The 25,549-nt window shown below is 40.2% G+C and overlaps 1 protein-coding gene across 2 annotated transcripts in view; it reads right to left on the bottom strand.

Moving 5' to 3' along the window:
• CPNE8 (copine 8) overlaps nucleotides 1-13,391 on the bottom strand; it is a 109,650-nt gene extending 96,259 nt beyond the window's left edge. For both annotated transcript variants that reach the window (XM_050911185.1, XM_050911193.1), the window contains exons 1-2: nucleotides 13,207-13,391; nucleotides 1,079-1,119 (exon numbers count right to left, since the gene is read on the bottom strand). In XM_050911185.1, the coding sequence (XP_050767142.1) occupies nucleotides 1,079-1,119; nucleotides 13,207-13,346 (181 nt within the window). In that variant the 5' untranslated portion in view covers nucleotides 13,347-13,391. The remainder of the gene's footprint in view (nucleotides 1-1,078; nucleotides 1,120-13,206) is intronic.
• Between the last annotated feature and the right edge of the window lie 12,158 nt (nucleotides 13,392-25,549).

The following is a 25,549-nucleotide window of genomic DNA, read 5'->3' on the forward strand; positions in this document are numbered from 1 at the left end:
GGAAGTAGAAGCTTTTGCCATCAAAAGTCTATTGTGGAATTTCTCTCAAGAAACTTTTGGTTAAGAATGGACAAACATACCCTCACAAAAGTACTCAAATGTTTCATACTGTCACATGACTCAGTATTCAGGTATATCCTATCAGGACATGGTTACATGTCCAGACACCTGATAGAAGTATACGTGTCTCAGGTTATTTCCAGTATCAGTAAGCACAATACATGGTATTCTAAGGAAGAAAAGCCCAGGCTTAAAAAAAGAAAACGAACTTACAGATAAAAAGATATGGAGAGTTGTAGGAGAGACAACATGACCCAAGACACCATAATCTAAGGACTAGTCAATTAACACTACAGAAGTACTTTGATTAAACACTATCAGAAAAAAAGGAAATCTTTTGTGGTCTTAGTTCCTTGATAAAAGTTTTATAAAGTGTCCAATACAGGAAGATAGTAATGGATTTTAAATCAAAAGTCCCATCATATATGAATGCATAGGCACGAGAGTTTTTTGGGATCCAGTCATACATTAATAAAACTTACGGGGAAAGTGGGTGTCACTGTCTTACATATCTGAAAACATTAATTCATAAGCCATCATACTATTTTTGATCACGAAAGGTCGTGTTTCCCAGAGACGATTTAACTTAATTTTATTTTTCAGCATTTGACTCTAAGATTAGTGGACACTATGTACTAGCAGCAACAAGTGCTTCTAGTTTATTTAGAAGTTTGCTTACTAGCTTTGAAAGAGATCTAGAACAACAGATACTAAAAAAAAACCCAAAACCAAAACTTTTCTGCATTTATTAATTTTAGGAAAATGTACGTTGACTGCTAAATAAGGGACCATGTAGCTCAGGAAAGCAATATTGAATACAGAGTCTTTAAAATTCCAGTTCATATAACAGAAACTGTAAGTGTAACTTATTTAAGTGTAACAATTACTTTAAATAATTGTCACAAAGACAATGTAAACCTAACTGACACTGAACAAAATCACCCACCTAATTTTTAATCCAGTGTTTACACATTTGGAATATATGATGAGAAGAAACAATAAAATACTATATACTTACTCGGATCAGATTTAGAAAATGTATCTCTGTCCAAAAGATTTCTGTTAAAAAAAAAAAAGTAAAAATAATCTTATTTATAAAAAATGGTGAAAGATACAAATCAGATACCAACGCATATATGATTTTAACAATTTTGATTGAGCATTAGCTTAGTCTTCTGCCCTCCTAATATGTAAGACTTACTCAAAGTCAGTCAGCACTAACACTTGAGTCGTCTTACATTTCATCTTATACATTTTGGATTTCAGCAAACTGTGGCTCATATACTCCAACATCATGAAGTGAAAAGCAACACACGACAAACACATTAAATATATACAATGGACATCAGGAACAGAAATACCTTTAAATCACAAACGTCTACCAGAGATTAACTTGCTAGTTGAACCCAAAAACTTTAGACTTTACTTAAAAGAATGGCTATGAGATCTCAGAGCCATCAGGAAATATCTGTAAGAATCTGTCATGGATGAGTAAGGTAAAGAGAACTAAAGCATACATGGGACATACACCAAAATTAGGAATTTTCTAAATATCTACAAAATACCTAGGAATAAGTAGTAAGAACTAATTTCTTTGTTATGCAATGCACTCCCAATACTATAGCCACACTTCAGCCAACTGAGAATCATACACAGACGAGGAGACTCAAATTAACAGTAAGCCTAGAGAGTCAGGACTGACCAGAAAACCATTCTCAGAATAGTTACCAACATTTCATCATTCAAAAATAAAAATTTAAAATAAAATAATTTAAATTATCTTGACAAACTAGAAAAATGGTCTGAAAACAAGATGCCATTGAACAGGGACAAGAGAGAGCTATTAAACTTAGGCAGGTAGTTTAAGTTAGGTATTAAACTTAACCAACAGCAAAAATGCAGCATAGCTGCATATAGCTGGATATACAGCAGTTATGTCAAAAATGGTTCTAGACTTCACAGTAGACCACAAATTGAATGCAAGTCAGGAATCTTGTGCCTTTCGGAAAAAGGCATACTGGAATACATAAATAAAAATGCCACTTTAGAGTAATTGTCTAGTCTTCATAATACTGGTAAACACTCAATTCAAGCAATAATCTTTTGGGTACTCCAATTTCTTGCAATCTAAGACAGACATGGAGCCACCAGAGTCCACCAGAAGCAGAAATAATCAAAAGTCTATAGAATATATCTATGAGGAAAACACTGCTGCAAATTGAAGCTGATCTCCATGCAGACAGAGCAAGTAGGAAGAGGTTTACCCCTAAATTGAATCTTCTGCACTGCAGGCACAGGTGGTGAACTTTATTCCATTGTTTTACCATCTTTCATTGTTAAAGGTGGCCAGACAGAATGTGAAATCTCCACCACTGAAGGTCTTTAAGAACATGTTAGGTAGCTACAAGTTGTAATAAGTTCTTTGATCCTACCCTGGAGCAAGAGGAAGGATTAAATAACCAGTTTACATCCCTTACAGCTTATTATTTTTAATAATTAGTACAGCCTCTTCAAAGGTCACCATTTATTACTCTCATTCAGATCTAAGTCACATTATTTTTGTGCTACTGAACAGTGCTGAAAAGTGTATTAATATGTTGTTCAATACAGGTGTTCTAAGCAGTCCACTCAGACTTCAACAAGGAAAAGATACTGTATTCCCAATTTAGGTACTACCAAGTCCACATTTCAGAACAAGCAACATGAACAAAAGATAGCTTTAAAAGAACATGGGGTGCATCTGTTTTATTTATTTTAGCCAAAGCAGGTACTATGATTAAAATTAGTATTTGTGAATGAACCTGAAGTCTGCACATGCTACTTCTTCAGAACCTCTCTAATCCATTCAGAAGTGAGATTTTTATATATGCATTTAATTACACTCAGAGACGCTGTATTCCTTCTCAACCAAAAATGTGCAAATGTAAATTGAAATATTAACAAACCCAGGAAAATCAGCGATTCCAAACCTGTATTTGACAATGACCACTACAAACTGCTTTAAAAGACAGTAAGTTCTGCAATATCAGAATTGCCAATCCAAAATGAAAATTGCCTCCTATTTCTCTTTAATTATACATACCTAGATATGCCATTAATTCATGGTAACTAGAATTGGTTTTATTATCTCAAAATGAACTGCTATAAAAACCTAGAATTAGGGTTATATGAAAGAAATAGTACATTTGGTTTTGGGATAGGCCTCCCATGCTCACCATTAGGATTCCAAGCAATTTTAATTCCCCTGCATAAATGCTATAAAATGACTTTATAATTGGTATGTTAGTGTTTGTGACTGCAGATTAAGATTAAACCATTTTAATTACTCTTATACTGAGCTAAGGTGCTTTGAGTTTTTTAAATATTTCCTATTCTTATTTTGTTCCTTTTTAAGTTTTCTTCCTTTGAATTAAGAACATTTCTGCATAGACAGTATCCCTGAAAGGACTGTAAGGGTTGAGATACCAAAGTTTAACATTGTAATTCAGGTCAGTAAGTGTCACTAATTCACAGTTTTGAACTAATACAGCTTGTAATATCCTCACTTGACATATTTTATTATAAATAAACAACGTCTTCAGCAAAGTTTGCAGACATGCCTGATCTTCCAAATCATTAATAACCAACCAAAATAGTAACATAAGAATTTAACAAGCTGTTCAAGCAATGCAGCCAGTTTTGGAAGGAATTTAAAAAGTAGTGCCAATAGAAGAAAAAAAAAGCCTGATTGGTCCACTAAATCACCTAACAGCTCAAGAGGCTGCTCAATTTCATTTGTGCATTTTCATTTTAGGAGGAAAACAATCAAAGTGCTCCTTTATATATGAAAACTGCATGACACATAAGCATAGGACAATCTACAACCAAAAGAAATGCTAAAAGCAAAAGGAGAAAGAAGACTGGATGTATTTGTGGAACTTTATGTAGTCTTTATCCCCTTAATAGTCAATGGCACTTTCTGCAAAGGCTGTGCGATACAGGGTATATTTCTTTCTCTTTTTCCTGAGAAAAGCATTCTCTTTGGTAATATACTATTTTGTCTCAGGAAAACAGTCCTAGGAAAGCTCACAGACTCAGAAACCAGAAATATCTGAAACTTCTGTTTCTTCCTCCTAAGCAAAGTATCAAGAGGAACAGACTTCTATTTTGACTGAACATGGTGAGTATATTTTTTCTATGCCCATTAAGCCTTTCAGATAAAGAATGCAAAAAGAAGAGAGAAGGAGTTGCTATCAATTATGGGGGGGGGGAGGGGAAGGAGACATATGCTTTTACCTGGAGAAACATGCACATCAAATACCTACAGCAAAGAAGTCTAGGAACATCTGTGCAGAAAGCATTATTCTACCATCACAGATCCTGAAGGAATTCATTCTGCACCTGCCCATTCTGGAGTGGACCTTCCAAAATGGTTGCAATAGCATAGATGACTAAGGGAAAAAAACAAATAGGAGCCATGGCAATAATGCCTACTTAGTCTAAACTGGAAAGCACAAGACAGATTAGAAATGCTGGGATAAAGATTTATTTTTCTGTATAATGAGAGCAATTTCCCCAGGAAAAAAGTAATCAGTAAATAAGAAAAGTTAAAACATATTTAGCTATGCCTTGCAAAAGTACTTTGTTCACACCGTTTCACGAACTCCATAAAGATTTGTCAAAATAACAGTTTCTGCCCAGTGCTTTGCTTCAAAAATTGTTTTAGAATAGGACAGAATATTTCAGTTGGAAGGAACCTACAACAGACATCTAGTCCAACTGCCTGACCAATTCAGGGCTGACCAAAAGTTACAGCATGTTGTTAAGGGCACTGTCCAAATGCCTCTTAAACACTGACAGGCTTGGGGCATCGACCACCTCTCTAGGAAGCCTCTTCCAGTGTTTGACCACCCTCTCGGTAAAGAAATGTTTCCTAATGTCAAGTCTTTTGTACTATGTTTAATGTAAAAACATCTCATATGTATAAATCAGATACTTCGAGATTCACTGATCTAGTCAGCAGTGGTAGCTAAACAGAAATCATTACCGTCTATGTTGCTTTGTATGGTCTCACATACTCTATGCATAATACATATGCTGACAAAGACTGACCTACATTAAAAAGTAACATTTACTCACCTTGTTCACATATACTTTGCTTCAAATTTGACTTTATTTTAATGATCAATATCTGAACTTCCTGCTCTGTAATTTTTTTTGTTTTAAATTTAACCCTTTGTTAAACCCAACTGCTAAGCAGAAGTAAATCCAATTTCCCCTTCAGAAATGCCAGAATTCTGGCACTGAAGAACAGACCACAGTAACTACAGAACTGAATAGTTTAAAATCTATTTCTCTAGTTTCCAAAAAAAAAAAAAAAAAACCAACACCCAACCCAAAACCAACTGTGTTCATATGACTGGAAAAATACTTATTTATACATTGCTTTCAAGAGCTCTGAAATCCTTAGTGATAAAAATGTGGTTTACTTCAGATGAATTTGTCAGAATCTCTCTGGGTGTTAAGGTTTTATGTTTCCCTTCATCTTCAGATTACATTTAAGTGCATGTAAAGATTCCTCGGTTGTGAAATAAAGCACTGAACAGTTTGCAAACACAAAAGTTAGTTACCCACACAAAGTTATTTTTAATTTTTAGAAAATATGCATTTTCAATATATTATATTCTCATATAAGCATACACTACTTTTCTGACAGTACACTTGTATTACTCCATAGGAAGAGGAATTGTCCCTAGCTCATTAAACAGTTCATTAAACAAATGCATTTCTGTTTCCCTCACTTAATGCTGGGCCCACATGCCTTTTTCAAGAAGATACTGGGAAAAAAAAAAAGCATCTCCTTACTTTTTGCTGTGCAGAATAGTATCCATTCTACTACTAATTGTAACATAACTGTATTACATCCTAGTAGTCACTGTCCCTCAGCCTTAACAGATACTACTGGACTTGCAATGGTCAGTCCTAGGCAAGACGACGTATGATCCAAAGAGCCTACTTGAGTGAAGCGTCCACTTGACTTCTTGCAGAGTAATTTCACAAACAACTTTTCAGTTGTAATGCTAGCTTAAGTAGTCACCCTTTCCTAGCTATTTACTCTCTCCTTCTGTATTCTGTCAGAACACAATAAAAAGCAAGCTATTAGCCTCTGGATCTCTAGATTCAAAATGCCCTGGACCTAAAAGCAGATTAGACAGTTTCTCAGAATTTTATCTTCTTGTCAAAATAACTGGTTCTCTTAGGAAAGGCTCACAGGTGAGAAAATGGTGGCTCTCCTGACAAAGAGGCAATTAGGATGACTTCTTCCTTTCTATTCAGATTGTCTCCACTCTTTGGGGCACTAGAAGGACTGGGAAGAAAGCAAACATATCTCTGATACGCAAACTTAAGAAAACATCCACAATACCTCTTCATAACCTTTGGAGAAGTAATTGACTCTTTTTGTTCACAGGAAGATGAAGAAATAATTTTCAGCCTCCTAGTAACTTTCATTGTCAATTTAAACATATATTGGCTCAGAGGCCAGTCTCTTAAGGGAAAAAGAAAGGCAAAAGCAATGAGAAGGGTTAGACCAGCAGTGCTTCCATGAGTTTTATGACAACCCACAGAAAGTCTTCTACGGCTACATGTACGCAAACAGTTTTAGGATGAAACCTCTATTAAAACTGCTGACTACTCCTGGGGGTTAAAAAAAACCCAAAGGAATTGCCAAGTTTATTTACTGAAACATCGCAATAGTTTTGCAGGAATTCTGTGGAAACAGATGGGAAGTACTGGATTATGAAAAGATACTCTTGCAGATGAAGCAGACCTGAACACAATCCTGGACTGTTCCAGTTTAAATAACAAAAGTCCATTTAGAAACATCACAAACTATTTGAACTCTGCTTCAATAACAACCCAACTATTATTTGAAACCAACAGAATGGACCATCTACATTTATGTTTCTAAGGCTGGGCAGGTAAACAGTCTCTGGCTCCGAGCTACTAGTGACGTATCCTGGGAGACGGCACCAAGGATTGCTGATGGTCGAAACACCTATTCAATCTAGTGTCAACTCACTGGTCCTTTCCAGATACTTTCACCCACCCCATTCAAATCCATTAATATGCTGTCCTATTTTAGATCTGATTTCTTTAGGAATGTATAGTTAATACAGTGTTTCATTAATGTATAACAATATATAAAACATACAGATTGGTTTTGCACAGTTTTTCTGAAACAACTCTTTAAAAAGTATACATCAAAGAAGTCATTTAGAAAGCAAACAATACTCCTCATCCTTTCTCAGCCATTGCAGGGGTGTTGGTGGGTGAGGCACTGCTTAGATGGGCAGAGAAAGAAAGAAAATGAGGAAAATACTACAGAAAGTCTTCATAATAATACATTTAAAGTTGTTACACACTTCCTAGTACCTAGCCCTTTTCCTGCTGTCAGGCTTCCCTTTATATCACCCTTCTGAGGCCTAAGATTGTTGGCTTCGGCTGTGGGAGGGTGTTACAGTGAGCCATCCATCAGTGTCCCACATCCTGTCTGGGGAGAAGCATGAAGTTTACAGTGGTGGCAGGGGTGGAGCAGGTGGTCTCAGAAGGAGTATGATGTTGATGGCTTCTTCCTCCCCACTCTGAGGATCCCCACCTGGGCTATTTTTCCAACACGCTGTTATACCTTGCTATTGCTTCATCGGTCTGCAACTCCATTTTACGTCCAAATTTACTGTATATGGTGTGTTGTACATCTGCTTGAGTCTTGCTCTTTCAGCTCTTTGTTATTCCAAAAACCAGTTTTGCCCAGCTCCCAGCCTGCACCTCTTTACCAACCACTGGTGACCTCTTTACAGTGCTGGGGTCCCCAGCGGCATCCCGAGCCCTCTTTTCAGCCTCTGCTGCTGCCCCTCCACCCTGCATCCTGTGTCCCCACTTGCAAGGCCTTTGCTATCACACCACACCGATGCTCCTCTGCACTACACCGTTCTGTGAGGGTCACAAATAGGTCATACTACACAGAATAACTACTTACTATCTGTAGAAAGAAATATGGTTATACCACGCAATTATACAAAGACAAGCCAAAGTGAAACTAAGCAAGCAGTAACCACCTGGTCATTAGAAAAAATGCTGGGTTTGGGTTTGCAGCTAAGCAAACCCAAACAAAGTTCCATGTAGGCAAAGACAAGTTTAGACAAAACCTGACAGGTCCTGAGACTTGCACAGTTAGTATGAAACCTGGGGCCTGTTCCTAGCAATCACAAGACTGAATTTACAGGGCAACAGATCTGCCTAAAATTCTACAAGTCACATGGCTGCATGCTTAAAGTTCAAATAATATAGACACATAGGTGAAAACCAAACCGTGTGGGCTATCAGGAATGCATCTCCATGACTATTTTGATGGACACTATCACCCGTTTATATTTTTTCTCCCAATACACTCTTTTTACTCAGCTGAAGCCAGCTGGTTGTCTAGGCAGTTTCATTTCAAAGAAAAAACATGTAAGACCAACTTTCTGTTGTCGGTCACACATAACCACTCCACAGAGTTCTAATCCAACCTGGTCACACATACACAAAGAAAGCAGCAAAATGAAAGCCAGACTTACAATCAGGATGAGTTTTATATTCTGTATTTTGTACTATACAGAGTTACAAGCTCAAATAATTTGTAATGGAAATCTCTTTTATCATTGCATCTTTCTGTGACAGGGATTTCTAACAAATGATCAATATCCCAAACAAACCCAGAAGGTAAGTACACTGGCTGGAGAGAAGCCATCTTGCCAGAAATCAATGCCTAGGACAATCAAAGATATAATTAAACTTTTGGGTACTGCAACCACTAGAAAGCGGCTGGTTAAGACTTTCGGACTGCCAAACAAAAGGCAAGGCAAAAATTCTGAAGTAGTACATTTTGTTCCTCTGTGCAAGAAACTTGAAATTACATTATCTTCATTACTGAGAATAGGAGTTGCTTAATTCCATTCAGCCCATTCATTAATATTAGATTTCTGTAAAATTGTGAAGCAGCATAGAACTGATCCAAACCAGGCATGGGCAACCAATTGTATTTCTGTTGAATTAACCATGATACAGAGTTTATGCTGCCTTTATGCACATTATGCCTGGTGTGGGAATACAGCCAGTGTAGAGCCTATCTAGCATAAACCCACAACGATGAGGACAGACTGCCTGATGGAGCATAAAGCCTAGCAGAGCAATACTATCATAACAAACTTTCTGAATTAGCAAAGTGACCCTGTACTGTGTCAATATTTTACAACACTTTTACCATCTTTCAGATAACCATGTCATCTTTGATACACTACTAGAAGTCAAAGTGATCAAACTACAGCTTCACTTTCCTATAGATATTAAAAAATTACTCTCAAGAAGGTAATTCTGATTGATAACTCCTCATTCAGTAAGTAAATAAACATTAACAGGAGGCATAATGAAACTCTTGGCCTTCCTTGTAAGATACGGTTTCATAAAGGCTGTGGCTCAATCAGGAGAGGCTACAGGAAAAAAATTAGGTCAGTCCACACAGTAACCATGAGGAGCATAAATCACCAGTATACAGATCACAACAAAAAGTGAAAAACTTGAGAGCCCATTGAACTATGTTGAACTTCGTATGTTCACACACAGCACAAACTTCAAGATATGTGGTAACCATCATCTACTTGTGTTCTCAGCATTAAATATGCTAGTTCAGTCAACAACATATTGACTGCACTGATAGTAGGGAAGATGGGAACAGAATATGAAGTTTTTCTGAGATTTAACTAGATTGGAATCAGTGAAGAACATCACCAGAGAGGGAGATACAGGATGACAGACACATGGCCTGAAGCTTACCTCAAGCTCACATGGGATCACAAGTTTACACACACAGCTGCTAAGCGAAGATTCAAGTCTCCAGCACAGGCCTATAATCAGTATGCAGTGCAAATACCTCTTTAGAGGAAGAGGAACCTTTGGGCTAGAAAACAGTAGTGGAGTAAAAGATAAAGAGCAGCCTATATTCTCTCTTCCACACCGACTGGAGGGCCAAGGTCCTGATCCTTCACCACATGACAATCATGCAAAATCATGCCAGGCCACAACAAATAAAGATTGCATAGCAGGTGACAGTGAAATTTTCATCAGACCATCACGTGCCCTGAGGGGCATCCATGAAGTGAGCTACAGGGTGCAGAGGGAGATGGCTACTAGAACAATTAATCCAGAAAATAGTGGACTATTACCAACACCAGAGGATCCTCTGGGATGACACATTTAAGTTGTTCTGCCACATTAGATCTGGCTCTTGAGCCAAAGGATATAGATTCCTGATAAAAAAAACTCAGAGGTTTGGAAATCTACATCTTAAAAGAGTTAGAAAAGAATTGTGAACTTTTTGTTTGACAGAAACTGAGTAGTAATAACTAGAAAGAATTTAATTAATTTCTTGCTTTTCTAGCATTTGTAAAACTACAGCCAATGCTGGCATTCAATAAGCCATGGGAATCATATGAAAAGTTTTTAGTCATAAAGAAACCCCAGAAAGAGCATCACCTGATATCCACAACATTTCTGGATTTTATAATTTTCACAGACAATTTCTCATCCTATGAGATGCACTTCTCCTAAAGGCTACCTGATGTGCCTCTGAAGCTAAAACAGGCTGGCTTGCAGAATAAGAAGTAGTGCAATGCCATCTGCATAGTACTGGAACCTGGCTAATTTGGTAGCATTGACAGTATGGGCATGCAGGGCAAATTAACGTGGGAAATGCTGACAGACAAACCATACAGAATTAAAAGCTAAGTGAAGAGAAGCTGTATCCTTACTGAATAGGGAGAAAGGGACAAAAGAATATTGTCTAAAGTCACAAATTTATTTTGTGGCACAAACAGCTTGCACTGCTTCACTGACCACCAAGTTACACCACCTGTACAAACTGGAAGAAGTTCCCATATTTCCTATAATGAAAACAAGCAAAAAAAGAAAAAAAATCTAGGAAGAAAGAATAGTTATCAGGTGATAATTGTTGATGTAAACTAGTGACCAAATTGGCTCTACAACTCTTCAGGTATCAAGGGAAAACTAATGTCATGACCCAAACTATTTTAAAAGCATTTCTCTCCAGGTGTTACGGAATACACAACTGCTAATTATTAAAGAATTTTCAGCTTTCTCTGAACTTTGCAGTTTGCTCTTGCTGTATTTCACAATTTCATTTAACACTACTTTTCGAGAGCTTTAGCCAATGAATGTGTTTACAGATGAATCACAAACATGTGTTAATCGTTAATCTCTGCCCCAATGTCATTCATTTCACACTCAATTTTGAAGCATGATTTTGTAATCAAAAGCTGTCATTCCAGCACATAAAGAAGAGAGGAATCACCATGGAAATTCCCATCCTTCCGCACTTGACATCAAGACATATCAGGATGGGAGACCATTTTTTTTAAACAAGACAAAAAAGCAGTTTTAACAAAACAGACATGGCTTTTGAAGATACCTACAGAGAAATTAACATTGTAAACTATAGACTGAAATTACTTAAAAGTAAGGTAACTAAGGTCAGAATTGATTGACTATGTCATATACCTACATTTCTTCATAACTATCTATCTGATGGATTCTCAAATCACTATAAAACCAAGGTTTGAAGAAAACATTGCAGGTATATACAAACAATACCTGGAATGAAAGAAACTCCTATTATAAGTGAACCGGGTCAAATCCAGGATAAATATTCTGACATCTGTAATTGTGACAGGTTATTTGAAGAACGTAAAAGTAATATTAAAGGTCCTGGATTGCTTTTACACATAGCAGCACACCCTTCACGTGACCAGGGTTTTCTGTGGTTGTTGCCCGTGAACTTTGCAGAGACAGGCAGTCAGTACATCAGGGTGTTCATCTGTCAGCCTAGTGACTGTTTCAGTATTCCAAATTCAATCGTACTCTATTTCTCATCATCTCAGCCTTCTTTTGAAAAGAACCCTTGCTAAGACATCAAATCATACTTTATTTACTAAGGAAAGAGAGGGAGTGGTCTGACAATTTAAGTTTAGAGCGCTGCCCTTCTGTCCTCGGAGAAGTAGTGTTAACAGCAGCAACTCCCGGGCAGCTACATTAGAAAATGGAGCAACGGACTGTAGCACAAACTTTGTCTCATTTCCCATCAGGAAACAACACTAACAGTTCAAATTATCCGCTAGAAGCTGCCAACTCTGCTGGCGAAAGGAACCACTGCTCTGAAACTACTAGGGAATACTTAAGGAAGCTGCAAAACGTGAATGAAGATATGAATATAAAAGCCCACAAATAAAAATATTTTTAGACCTCTAATGGGAAATTGTCTGTGCTTCATGGGAGAAAGCAGTGTTTTTGAAATACCGATAAAAAAAACCATGGCCAAATAAATGTCGAGGAACAAAACTGCATACCCTAGGTTACAGGTTGGCATTTTTTTAATTTATCGGTAGCAGCGTTACGATAAAACGTGACGCGGTAACACGCCCGGTTTCGTAACAGTTCTGCAAAAGAGCCTGAAACAATCTACGAAAGGATTATTCCGGATGGGAGTTTTCTCCGTCCCCACCCGCGGCACTTGGGACAGCTCCAGAAGTTCCACACCTGCTGGAGAAAACGCGCTGCGCGCACGGCGGCGGACTGCCGCTCCCCTCCAGCCAGCTCCCCCCGGGCCGGCAGAGGCACGGGAAGCACTCGGGGCGGCGGCGGCGGCGGCTGCCCGCTTCGGCAAAGCCGACAGCTGCCCGCAGCCGCCGCGAGAGCCGCCGCTTCTCCCCGGGGGTCCGCCGGCAGCACCCCTGCCGCGGGCACGCCTGGTGCGCGGCAAGCGGGCCGGCAGCCGACCTCGGGCTGCTCCCAGGCTCTGCCCGGGCTGAGGATTTACAACTTCCCCGCGCTAGGCATGCTCTCCCAGGACAGGAGGGAAAGCGCCTCGCACAGCGCCGGGCATGTGGAGGGCAACCCCGCGCCCGGCCGCAGCCCCTTCTCCTCCCCTCTCCGCTGACCAGCCCGGGGCGAGGGGCCCCCTGCCCCGGCACACCGCGGGGACCAGCCCGCTCGCCTGTCTGCCCCCTCCGACGCCCCAGGGCGAGCGGGCAGGGCGGCCCTGAGCCGCCGCCGTACCTGCAAGACACGGAGAGTTCCACCTTGGTGGCCGGGATGCTGGAGCTGAGCACGTTAAAATCCCCCACGGACGCCATGTTCGGAAACCCACCACTTCTGCCCGGCTTCGGCTGCCCCGCCGGCTTCTCTAGCCCGAACATGGGGCAGCGCAGGGAGGGAGGCCGGCGGAGAGGGAGGGGAAGAGGCGGCGCCAAGCGGCCTTCCACAGCGGCGACGCCGCCGGCTGCCGCCCGTGGCGCGGAGCACCGGACCGCACCGCCGCCCGCGGGCTGCCAGCGCCGACTGAGGCGGCGAGGTGGGAGCGGGGCGGTGACGTCACCGCGAGCGGGAGCCGCGCGTGACTGCCCCAGCCCGGGGCGCGCGGGGTGCCCGACGGCCGGTGTGAGGGGCGGCCGGCCGGCCCGCGGCGGAGCGGCAGCGGCCGCGGGCGGGCTCCCCGCCGGCCGAAGGGGCGCAGCGCGCCGGCCGCCCCGCCGCCGACCTGCCCCGCTCCCGCACCGGAGCCCTCAGGGAAGGAAACGACACCGGGGCCGGGAAGGGCCCCGGTGGAAGCTAGCTCGGGGGGCGGTCCCGAGCAGTTTTCGCTCCCGCGCCTCCCCGGTCTCTTCCCCCTCGGCCCCTGCGCGGAAACTCCCGTCCCGCCCCGTCCCGCAGGCTAGCCGGGGAATCCCCTTCTTCCCCGTTGGTGAGTGAGCGGGCGCTGAGCAACCGAGCAACAACTCCCCGCCTCTGCTGGAGTCGGCGGCGGAGGAGAGCGCGGGCGGGCCGCGCCCCGGCCGGTAACGTCCCAAACTTCAACGCCCTGCGCGCGGGCCCGCGGTGAGGCAGACTTATTCTCCCGGGCCACACACAAAGGAAAGCGCACCGCGGCAGCAAACGCCAGGGCTGTTTCGGGCAGCGGCGGCTGCCGCCCGGTGCGGCTGGGGAGGGACGGGGCGCGGCGCGGCGCGGCGGCTCCGCTGGCAGGCGGGCGGGCTCCGCGCCGCCAGGGGGCGCGGCAGAGGGCCCGCGGCGGGAGAGCGCGGCCGGGGCGGGCGGGCTCGCCCTGCCGCTGGCGGAGCAGCGCCCCCGTGCGCGGCGCTGAGCGGTGTGCCGCGCTGGCCGGCTGCCCTTCCGAAGGGTGGTCGTGGAAGCGGACGAGAAAAAACAAACCTAGAAAATTAGACATTAACGTTAATTGTCCTTGTAAAGAGAACAGTAATTATTCTCACAAGAGACTTGAGCGAAAAGACGTGGGTTTACCTTGGTTATTCTATGCACTGTGACACATTGAAAAATGGCAATTTCACCCTCTCGCGTACTTGCGCAGACCCCTTTTTTTTTTTAAGAGCGCTAATTCAGTCGCACTGAGTCTGTTCATAATTATTCACAGTAATCATAGAAGTTCCGTCATCTTATTTCTCATGTATTTAATTTGTATCCATCATCATGGCATCTAAGGAGCCTCCAATGTTCATTTGTCACCATAGCAGTTCGATGAGAGATGGAAGTGCTACCATTCCCATGTCACAGATGGGAAGGTAAGGCACAGGCAAATTAAATGCCATGTCTGTAGTCACACAACATGTGGGACAAGTCAAAGATCACAGGATATCACCCCAAATCCTGTACAGCAGTCCCCTACTCCTCTGGCTGTTAATGGTTTTACACATGGAAATAAAGAAGTTTAATGTGTTTATCTGTAAAAGACAAATGTAACTGTAAAGCCACAAACATTATCAGAATACATTAATTTTGAATTTCATTTCTAGATTCTTGTGGGTGTGATTCAAGTTCAATGCATGATCTCAGGTAGTGTGTCAAAATAATGATGGATGGAGAACTTGAATGTGGACACCTGGTTAGCTCCCTGCCAACGGGTTAAGCAGTGGGAATACAGAAGACAGTAACGTGGTCTTATTTACCGGACATATATTCCCTGTGCGCAGCACATGTCTGAAACATAACTTCAGTGGCAGAAACTCAAGGAAGATATCCCTGATATTTTTACACATAAACTTCCAACTTCACACCCTACTTCTAATGTTCTGCCTCTGTTTTCAGGAAGGTATCACCTGAAGTCTCTTTTCTTTCTTTTCCTTCTCTTGTCCAGTTGTTGAACACAAAGCAATTTCTCATCAGGTATCACCAAAGTATTTCCTCTTAAACCAGCCTGTTTGAAGTTTTCCGTACAGCCAAGAAACCACGTACCTTCACAAGTATTCTAGGTGTGTCTGTAGGCAGCCAAACCAGTAAGCCTACAGCTGAAATTGCTAAAAAAAACTCAAAGGCAAATTTAGTTCACGATTATCTTTTTCCATACAGTAGTGTGAAGGGATGGGTGGAGGACTACTGGTGTCTTGAGGGGCTAATGCCGAGTACAAATAGGGTACTAGATGACTGAAAACTAAAGAACAGTTTTAAAGAAAAAATTAAAACTCCTCCCTTTTTTATAATCTACCATAAAAATCTAAACATAATCAGTGGATCCCACAGGGCGTGGCATGAATAACTTAAAAGGCATGAATAGTTATTATAATAACTATATTACTATATATTATATAACTATAATAACTATAGGCATGGGTAACAAAAGTATATCATGTAAGTGTGATATGATCTTATATTCTTCCCTACTAATCCACTTTAGATGACTGCTTTGGGTTAGGTGGGGGTTTGGTTTGATCATTTTTATATTATCTGATCTTAATGTTTTATTCTGCTTAGAAAAATGGAAATAGTTGGTTATTGGTGATTCCATAAATAGAGCATCCTATGAAAATAATGGAGGAGTTAAGGAAATTCAGGTCTTCAGTGTTGCTGGGGAGATATCCATCTTCTCTCATCATGTTTATAAAGGCACAGCTATTTTGTCTTCTAATGTTTCGGCTTCGAGTAAGTACATAGTTCTCAAGCACTGAGAGCGATTTATATGGGAAAGAGAGAAACTAAAAACTAAAACAAGGGATAGTTAAAAGATATGCACCAATGGGGCTAAATATACATTATTATAATTCCCAAGAGGCACCTTGTATTTGCTCATTCTTAAATGGCACTGAGGTGTGGGGACTGGAACAGTGCCTAAGTATTAGGACAGTATCTGGAATTTACATACAAAGTAGCTATCAGATTACAGTGCAAAAGAAACATCAGGGCTGTGTGTTGTATATGCTATGCTGGCATTTGAACGAGATCATTGACTGTGAAAATTTTGCAGTGGAAAGCAGGACATATTTTCCATGCTTTCTTTTGTGATTGTTACTTTATTATTGTCAGCTGTTGCTAATTATCAGGTCTCTACATAACTTGTTTCAATATGTGCAACCTCATTTAAGGAATGAGGGATATACTTGCAGTAATTACAGCATAAACTATGAACAAACTACAGATTCCAGAATAGCTGTAATGTGTAACACTGAATGATTGCTTTAAACCATCACTGCTTCCAAGTTTCAGCAGTATAATTGAACCCGAATGCCACAGGATGCAAACATTGATTACTCCCCTCCACCCCCTCAGCTTTCTGCCTTGTAGATCATTAATTAGACATCTCAAGAAGTTTTATGATTCAATCTTTGTGCTCCTAAAAAAAAACCCACACAGAAAAACAGCACAAACTATTCTGTAGGAAGTTAAGGAACTGGAAATGGCATCTGTTCTTCTGTAGATGTGAAAGAGTATGTGGATGAGTATAGGAGTGAGCTTAGAAGTGAGCTTCAGCGTTATTGGAACAAAGCAACTGTGACTATAACACAATATCAGTTTCATGACATCCAAAATACTGCTTACTAAGTCTGAATTTGTGATGAACATACGTATTCCCTGGTTCTTCCTCAAGTATTTGTTCAGTAATTCCCTTAATTAACATCCAACAAACACCATCTTTTTATCCTGGCTGGTGTCAAACTGTTTCTTTCAAGAGCCTGAAGAATGGAGTGAGCTTAGCTGTAACTTGGTCCTTTCTGATAGCTGAACATAGCACTGAAACAATGCCAATATCCTAATACACACTGCAGTTTGAGAATTGTTATATCTTTCTTTCCTGCCTTTGATTACTATACTTAGCTTCCTCTGTCTTTGCTACTGCTGATTGTTTTAATCCATTGACCAAAGACAAGGCATTTAGCATTTGCTAGGGCAAGTGGAACCATCAGCTCCACTATCATTATTGGAACCATCAGCACGCACTGTGGCTGAATCCAGACCACAGGCTTTAAAAACCATCCATGATACAACACGCTGATGGATATGTTTAGTGCCTTTATTCTTCCAGTATGAATTATCTCCTATAACTCCATGATTTTGTAATCCACTTTCAAAACACACAAATACTGATGAAGCTCTGTTTTTGTGATGGTGAAGTCTAAAGGAGGTATCTGACTCAGAGGTTAGACATAAAGAAAAAGTTTCCACTCCTTCAAGGTTTTCACTTTAAATACTAGTTTTTCAAGGGCTTATGTCTGCAGTCTCTCAGGTGTCAAGGAGAATGCATTCTTCAGTAAAAAGTATCCAGGCCTATGTTTCAAAGCCTTTGAAACCTATCCTTGCTGTCTGCAGGAGAAAAGAGACCTTGTCACCATGGCATAAGCACGAGGAAGTTAGTGAGTCATCAGTGCAGAGACAGCTAGTGACTTCCCCATTTCTCTACCATGACAAAGTTAGTAATGCCTTTGTTTGTATACCTCTCTACTGATTCCATGCAGAATAAAATCACAAAGTATAAATACCACTTCCCCTCTCCAAAGACACAAAGGATAGCTATCCAACAAATACTCTCATCTCACTGTATTATACTTATCTACACCAGAACTGGCTATGTTATCTATCAAAGCACCTTTAGCACTAGATAAAGTTTCCTGGATTATTTCAAACTTTTTTCCAGTTTGATCCAGGCCAGAAGAGACAGATCATCATCAGCACAACCATACAGCTTCTTCCTTCCACATCCTAAGGAAAGTGTTCTTTCATAGGATCAGCACAGCCGTTCCAGGTTAAGTAGCATCAGTTCCTGACACAGTTTTCAGTTTGTTCAAGAGCTCTTCAAAATGGCAAAGACCCCTGAAGCACTCTCAGGGTCATCCAGGAGGTGTCATGGAATCCATTTCAGGTCTTACACTCCGTACTGCATAGTAAGGTCTCTACATCTATGAACAGAGGAATTTTAGATCTACTGAGCACTTTTTCTGGCTCTCATCTCAGAGTGAAGCATGTAGCGTGGATTTCAAGTTCTAAGCATGTGACTTGGGAGTATTTTTAGTACTAGTTTTTAGCAGTCAACGAAGTCAGATTACAGTTCAGATTTCATTTTAAAGGACAAGGAATCAAACTGATTAGGTCTTTTTGAGTGAAGAAATATTATTCATGCACCTTCAACTAAGCCATGGGCCAGACTGATTTCATTTCTGGACAGGTTGCCAGAAAAATGGAAGGATGCATTTAAAGCCATTGTTGTAGAAAGACAACTCATGACTAGCTCATGGCAGCAGACAATTTCAGGTGCTGCTAAAGTAAGAGTGTTTAGTATGGCAGCAAGGATGGGGACAAAAAGATAGTCTGCATTCAATTTATCTCAAAAAGTCTAAATAACAATGTTTTTTTCAATGAACATAAGATCAGACAGCCCCAAAATGAAACCTCAACATGTTCATCACAAGATCAGCTGAGCACTTAAGGAAAGTATTTTAACTTCAGAAGAGGAAATCTACTTCTTCCTCTTCAGTACTTCCCATGTTCTTGGACTACTCTTGATGATGGGAATTATTTTTTTCTATCCTTCCTTGCCATGCCCACTCACCTCTAGGCCTTTCATATTTCTAAGAAATATCAGCTGATTTGCAGAAAATATGTGAGTGTTAGAAATCTTTTAGGAATAAAATACTTCACTTTCTCTGCCTGATCTCTACCCACATCTTTTCCCTCAGCCTCCTTCCAGAGTGTTCATAAAAATCACTGCCACCATTAGCAACACATCTTTGGAGGCAAAGTCTTCGCATGTAAAACTTGCTTTGTAAATTGGCTAATGCAGAAGAAATTAGCGCACTCACCCTCTACAGCTAATAGGTACGTTCTCCAGTTATTTTCTTCACTGCAACCAAAGTCAAACTCAGTTCTTTTAGGAAAAAAATCATTACAGCAATTCTGAACCCAAGAGCAGCAATACCCAAACTGCTACATTTGAGCCATCCTTCTCCATCAGTCAGGTTGTGCCTTTCATTACTCATGCACATGACTTCATGTATTTCCTAATAACATAGAGGAGACATCAGCTCACACTGTTTCGAGCACGGAAGAAATCAGTATCTCTGCCAAAATAGGCACAGATTTAATCTTTGAGAGTAGACTCCACCACAGATTTCATCAGGGAGCACCAACTGCTGATCTATTACCTACCTGTAAATACTCAGACAAATGTGTACATGGTGAGGGTGATAACCTGGACTAGTATGGGTAACTGTTGGATCCACTGCCTGTCAATAGTCACACACTTGAACTCACATAAATATATAATCTGGATGATATATCAGGTTCACGTGTCATTTCAGCTTCCCAGAAGGATCCCAGTGGAGTCAGGGTAACACTATATATTCTAAATAGCCAGCAAGAACCAAAAGCAAACTTCTCTGTCAATTGCTTTTTAACAGTTTCTTTCACGAATTTCTCAGTGTAAGCCAAGATAGTGGAATTTTAAAAAATCTGTCACCATATGTGCCCATACCATGTCTATTGCTTCATCGTTTTGAAAAAAAGTGGTGGGTGTTTTTGTATTCCTTCAAAGATAAATGAAATCCCAGCATGTTGCCAGGTCCCCTCCATGTACTATTTTTCATGCAGTCAGGCTTACAGTGAAGCTCTGTCCCAAATTCATTTTGAAAGCTGTGTTTGATTTTTATGTTAATTACTTTATTCACTTCTTGATTCTTTTTTTTCCCAAGATTACACTCGTTTTGTGGAAGAAACCAACAAATGCCCTTTGGGCATAAGGAGAACATGGCTTTACTTTCATAGAGGAAAAACTTCACGGCTCCTTAAGGCTCTCTGTCGTATTTGATAACCCACTGTTAGACATAGAACCAGAAAGTGAAAGCCTCTCCCACACGATGGGGTCCTATCGTCTGGATTCTGGGAAGAAAAGGAACCATGTCTGGAAAGATTTGTGAAATTGTGAGAGGATATAAAACATTCTCTGTTTTCCAGCTGAAAGACTTTCTGAGTGGATAACAGACCCTATCAGTACCATCTATGATGTTGATTTGGCTTCTGCGATTGATTTTATGACTCAACCTACAAGGACTCAAGCAACAGTGACTGAAATACTAGGAATACTATTAAAAACCTCAGCTCCCACAGCTATCAATCATTATTCCTGGATAGGAGCTTTAAGGTCAGATGCTCAGTCTGGCAAAGCAGACTTTAATCCATTAAATCACTTTGGCTTTCACCTCCAGGAAAGGCCTCCAGCAGTAAGGTCTTCTTGTTCAGATACTCAAAGAAAGTTTATCATTTTAGAGTAAATGTAATTTTCTGAGCTACTCAGTATGGTTGGGTTCTACAGAGCCCATAGTTTTCTCTCAGCATGCAGACACCAGGTTTCTGGGCAGGGAAGAAGCTGTGCAGTGGTCTGGGTTGCTCTGCCCCTCGATGTGGGGTGGAAGCCTGGCTATCGTGTACACAGCTGGGAGATCTCTGCAGCAAAAGTGAGGTCCTTGTACACAAGATTTTTTGAAGAATTACAGTTACTGCAGGGCAAAGTCTTCTTTTTCTGCCCATTTACCAGAAGCAGGCTCCAAAGTGAATACACTAACTCTCTGAGAAGCTGATTTTAATCACGCGTGACTCATATCTATGAATTAAATTTTCCAACTTTACAGCATTTATTTTGATTGCATTTTATAATGACAGTTATAGTCCCAGTTACCAAACATTAATTTATGATATAGGTTGATTTAACGTTATTAATGAACTATCAAAAAGGCAGTGTGACTTACAGTAATGACATTTAGCAACTCACTAAAATATCTAGAGAAGAAATGACAACTTCAGAGAGTTGTTTCTCTTTCTTTCATGGAAGCAGAAAAGGACCTCAGATGGGAAGGTCAATTTTAAAAAATATTTCTTCTTTTTCCATCCTCATTTATTCCATCATCATGAATTTTAGCTTTATGTTGTTTTCCATGACGTTAAAATACCTTAAACAAACAGTTGACAGCATGTGGATTGTCTTTCAGGAACACTGTCCATCAGATTTTCCTCATTTCATGGCAACATTCAAGCAATTAGGGTTTTAATGAGGCTTAAAATTTGTAGCCCAAATAATGTAATGAGTTTGACTATCTTCCAGAACAACTGTGGCACTAATGCAGGAATGCATTTAACCATACGCTTGAATTCATAACTATGTTGTTGGGCAGCAGCAGTCTGCCTGACTTAAAAGTGAGATGTAAGTCCACACTTAACATTTGCTGTGTTTGGAGGATTTATTGTACTATTTCTTTGCCTGTGTGAAAAGTACAAGTACAATATTTCCGTTTTCTCACATGGCACGTTCTGCTGTCTCAATGTACTTATTCATATCCACAGATTATTCAAATGAGACCCGATCCATTACTTATTTTCAGTTTTAAAATACCACTTAGAATTGTACAATATTTCTCAAATGGGAGGTAAATTAGATTCTGTTACTTAACAGAATATGAAAGATTAAACTGTATCAGTACCATAGACTGAACTGTGCTGATGGCTGTCAGGACCTCTAATTCTGTATCTGCGATAAATGAGAACCTTTTGTTTCCTCTTCTTTTCAGAAAGGTCTTGCATCCTGATAAAAATATTTTTTTTCCTAAAGTGACTTCATACACATTATTTATCCAACTGTGAAATAAACATTCATCCTCAAAAATAAAGAACTAATTAGTTTGGGGCAATTGCCAGATACCAGCAACATACATTCCAGAGTCACAGTAGCAAGAATTGTATGAAAATTATCCTACTATTTAGGTAACCATAGCACAGTTGTGTTAAAGTTATTCTGCAAAAAAGATGCTGGCTAGCTGCCAGCGCAACCAGCATTTGTCAAAGCTGAGAAAGTAACTTCATGAACACTTCATTTTTTTTGTGAAGAAAAAAACCCCAGCCAAACACCAAAAAATGCTAAAACAAATGTAAAGCAAAAATAAATAGCAGGCTTTAAAATAGTCACATGGATTGCATTCTGAATTTTCCTCAGAGGTAAACACAAAGCTCCCTGAAATAAAAAAAAGATCATTTATTTGAATAGTGGTTCCCCATTTCATATTTGATTTAGAACTTAACTATGAACACAAAAAAATTAAATTTGCTAGTTCAGTAGCTTTAAAAATGGTAAATTAATCTTACTTTGCATGACTAAGAGAAAAATTAGAAAAAGAATGATTCTTAAACATATTGGATATCTAAATCATTGCAGAAAATTAAACAACCTAAGCCAAATTCATTCTTATAGGAACTCAACAGAACAGAAATGAACAATGAACTAATTAACCCTCTTGAGTTTAACAGATAATTCAGTACAAATTAATATTACACTTTAAATATTAACTTCGTGTCCTTAGTCATTTACAGTTTTGGTGTATCTTTTCATAGTGATATAGTTAGCATAGCTATGTGGAGTTATATAGTAAATTTAGAAGAAGTTTGATTACAAAATAAATTTCTAGTCCAGTTTGTGTGTTTCCCAAGAAACATAAATAACCCTTTAAAAGGGCAAAGCACTTAAAAAGTTTGTACTTCTAAAAAGTTTCTACTTTTTAAAAGCTTTTTGGAAAAATATTATACATGCTTCAGTATTAATCTTTATAAAGAACAAGCTTGGGCTTCTAACACAAGGATAAATTCCTTATACATAATTGCTGAAGATGTACTAATCCTGACCCTCAGTCCAGTTTTAGCCTTGCAGCATACCTAATTCCAAGAACCAGTCCATGAATTCAATACAGAATTAAATTCCTCTGCTACCTGGCATCTTGTAGAAGCAGACTCCCAACACAAGTGTTCTCCTCAGTGTTCTCCTCCAAGAACTGGATCATGAACTGTGTATCAGAAAGGGTCACTCTCAGCTATAGTTGAACTGTAACTCAGCATTCTTTTCTCAGCTCCCTTACTAATCCTGAATTTACCTTCTGCAAGACTAAACCTTGCCTTGGCTTAGCATTGGCTGAGAAGCCCCTCACACCACAGAAACTCAGTATGGCAAGGAAATTGTAGGAGTCATGCTTCAAAACCTACTTTATCATCCCTTTTCAAATTAAAAACATGTTTTACCTAGTTATTCTATGATTCTAACATTCTAACATCTGTATTTAGCCTTGTCTTAATAGTCCTTCCAGGTAGAGAATCTTAATGATGCAAATTAGTTATTCTTCATTATTCTCTAAAGCTTAGTTCAACTTTTTAAACTCAGTAGCTTTCATTTTACTTATTGCTGTAGATACCTGTCCAACTATAAATCTAACACAAACCTTAAATACAGTTTTGCATCAAGAGGCCGTCTCAGCATGGGAGCTAACTTAGCAGGGAAAGCACTATTTCACATTGTCCAAAACGTGGAAACCTGCTGTTTTTATCAAAGAATGGTAGGATCATTGAGGTTGGAAGTGACCTCCGTGTTTCATCTAGTCCTCCTGCTCTGAGCATGGCCAGCTTCAAAGCTAGGACAAGTTGCTCAGGGCCTTGTTCAGCTGTGGTTCGAAACTCTTCAAGGCAGGGATTGTGCAGCTTTGCCAGGTGACCTTTCCAGTGTTTAACCACTTGTAAAATTTTGCCCTATATCCAATTAGGATTTCCCTTGCTGCAGCTTGTGACTGTTGCCTCTTGTCCTTTTTGTCTTGCACCTCAGAGGCAGCTCTCACGCTATCAGATAGCTCCACTCAGGTAATGGAAGCCAGCAGTTGGACTGCTCCTCGTCCTTCTCATCTCCAGGCTACATGAGGAGAGCTCCCTCTGCGCTTCTTGCTTATTATGTTCTAATCATCAGCTCCCTAATCATCTTAATGATCTTGCACTGGCATCTCTGCAGCTTTACTGTCTTATAGCAGGGGTCCCAATGCTGTACCCAAATGTGACCTAGGGGAAAAAATCACTGCCATTGCCTGCTGGCTATGCTATCGCTCATGCACCCAGGGTGTTGTTAACCTTCGTGGCTGCCAGGGTGCCCTGCTCACTCACGTTCAGCTTGTTGTCTGCCAAGATCTTTGCTGCAGAGCTGCTATCCAGCCACTCAGACCCCATCCTGTACCCATGCCTGGGCTTACCCCCCCAAGTGCAGGGCTTTGCATTTGTCTGTGTTGAAACCCATGAGGCTTCTGTTGGCCTGGTCCTCCAAGCTGCAGAGCAGATCAGCGCCATAGACGCTGAAGCCCTGACCCTAACCCTAGCTGTGGCACGGGAGCCTCTCTCAACACAGCAAATCAATGATGTGATAAAAGTCTTTATCGGTTATTCTTTCAAACCTGATCGTATTTTTTTGTTTCCGATAGTAGCTTTTCACAGCACAACATAGTGTGGTAAAGAAATAAACATTAGTCATGGTACAAAAATTAGCTCAATTTGTTCTTTTTAATTAAACCATTTTTTTTTTTTTCATTCAGAAGAAGTCCAAACCATAGGCAGAATGTGGCTTTGGTCTTAATATCAGCCTTGGTGCAGCTTCCCACTTGGTGCAACTTGATGTGAACTTAATATACTGAAAGAGTCTCTCAGGTTGTAGAAGCCAAGCCATAACCACCTTCTTCACCATTGCCTTATGTCTGCCCTATGGCCCTTGGTTTTCCTATAAAGTAAATACAGCACAAGAGTCTACTTGAATTACTCTCCAAAACCTAGATATACATTTCACTATGCAGTGAATCTTTGCACTTTACATTTACCCTATTTTTTATATTGTCTGAAACTGAATTTCTAATATTACCCTTTTAGTTTATCTTTGAAAAGCTCTCTTAAAATATGCTGTTCTTTTTATAGTTACTTTCTGAAATAACCTTCTTACAGACATTTGCTAGCTAAATCTAATTAATTAAATTGATTCTTCTTTTGTAGTAAAGGAAGACAGATAGGGTGAGAAATGCAAATACTAACATATCGCATATCCATCAAAGGCTTTTTTCCCCGATATGCTTTCTGAGAAATTGCATCTGCAATGCAAATGAAAAATAGTAAAAGTAATTCTACTAAACAAATAGAAGATGTACAGGTTTCTTTAACTCTCATTCTTTGATGTTTAAAACATTTCTAAATACCCCTTCCCCTTTGAGGAGAGAGACCTTTGAAATATAAATATCTCATTTTAGAGCTGCAGAATTGTTCAGATTTTAACTAATTGTGTCCTATTTCT

The sequence above is a fragment of the Gymnogyps californianus genome, chromosome 1 (genome assembly GCF_018139145.2).
Source record: "Gymnogyps californianus isolate 813 chromosome 1, ASM1813914v2, whole genome shotgun sequence".
NCBI classification, from domain to species: domain Eukaryota; kingdom Metazoa; phylum Chordata; class Aves; order Accipitriformes; family Cathartidae; genus Gymnogyps; species Gymnogyps californianus.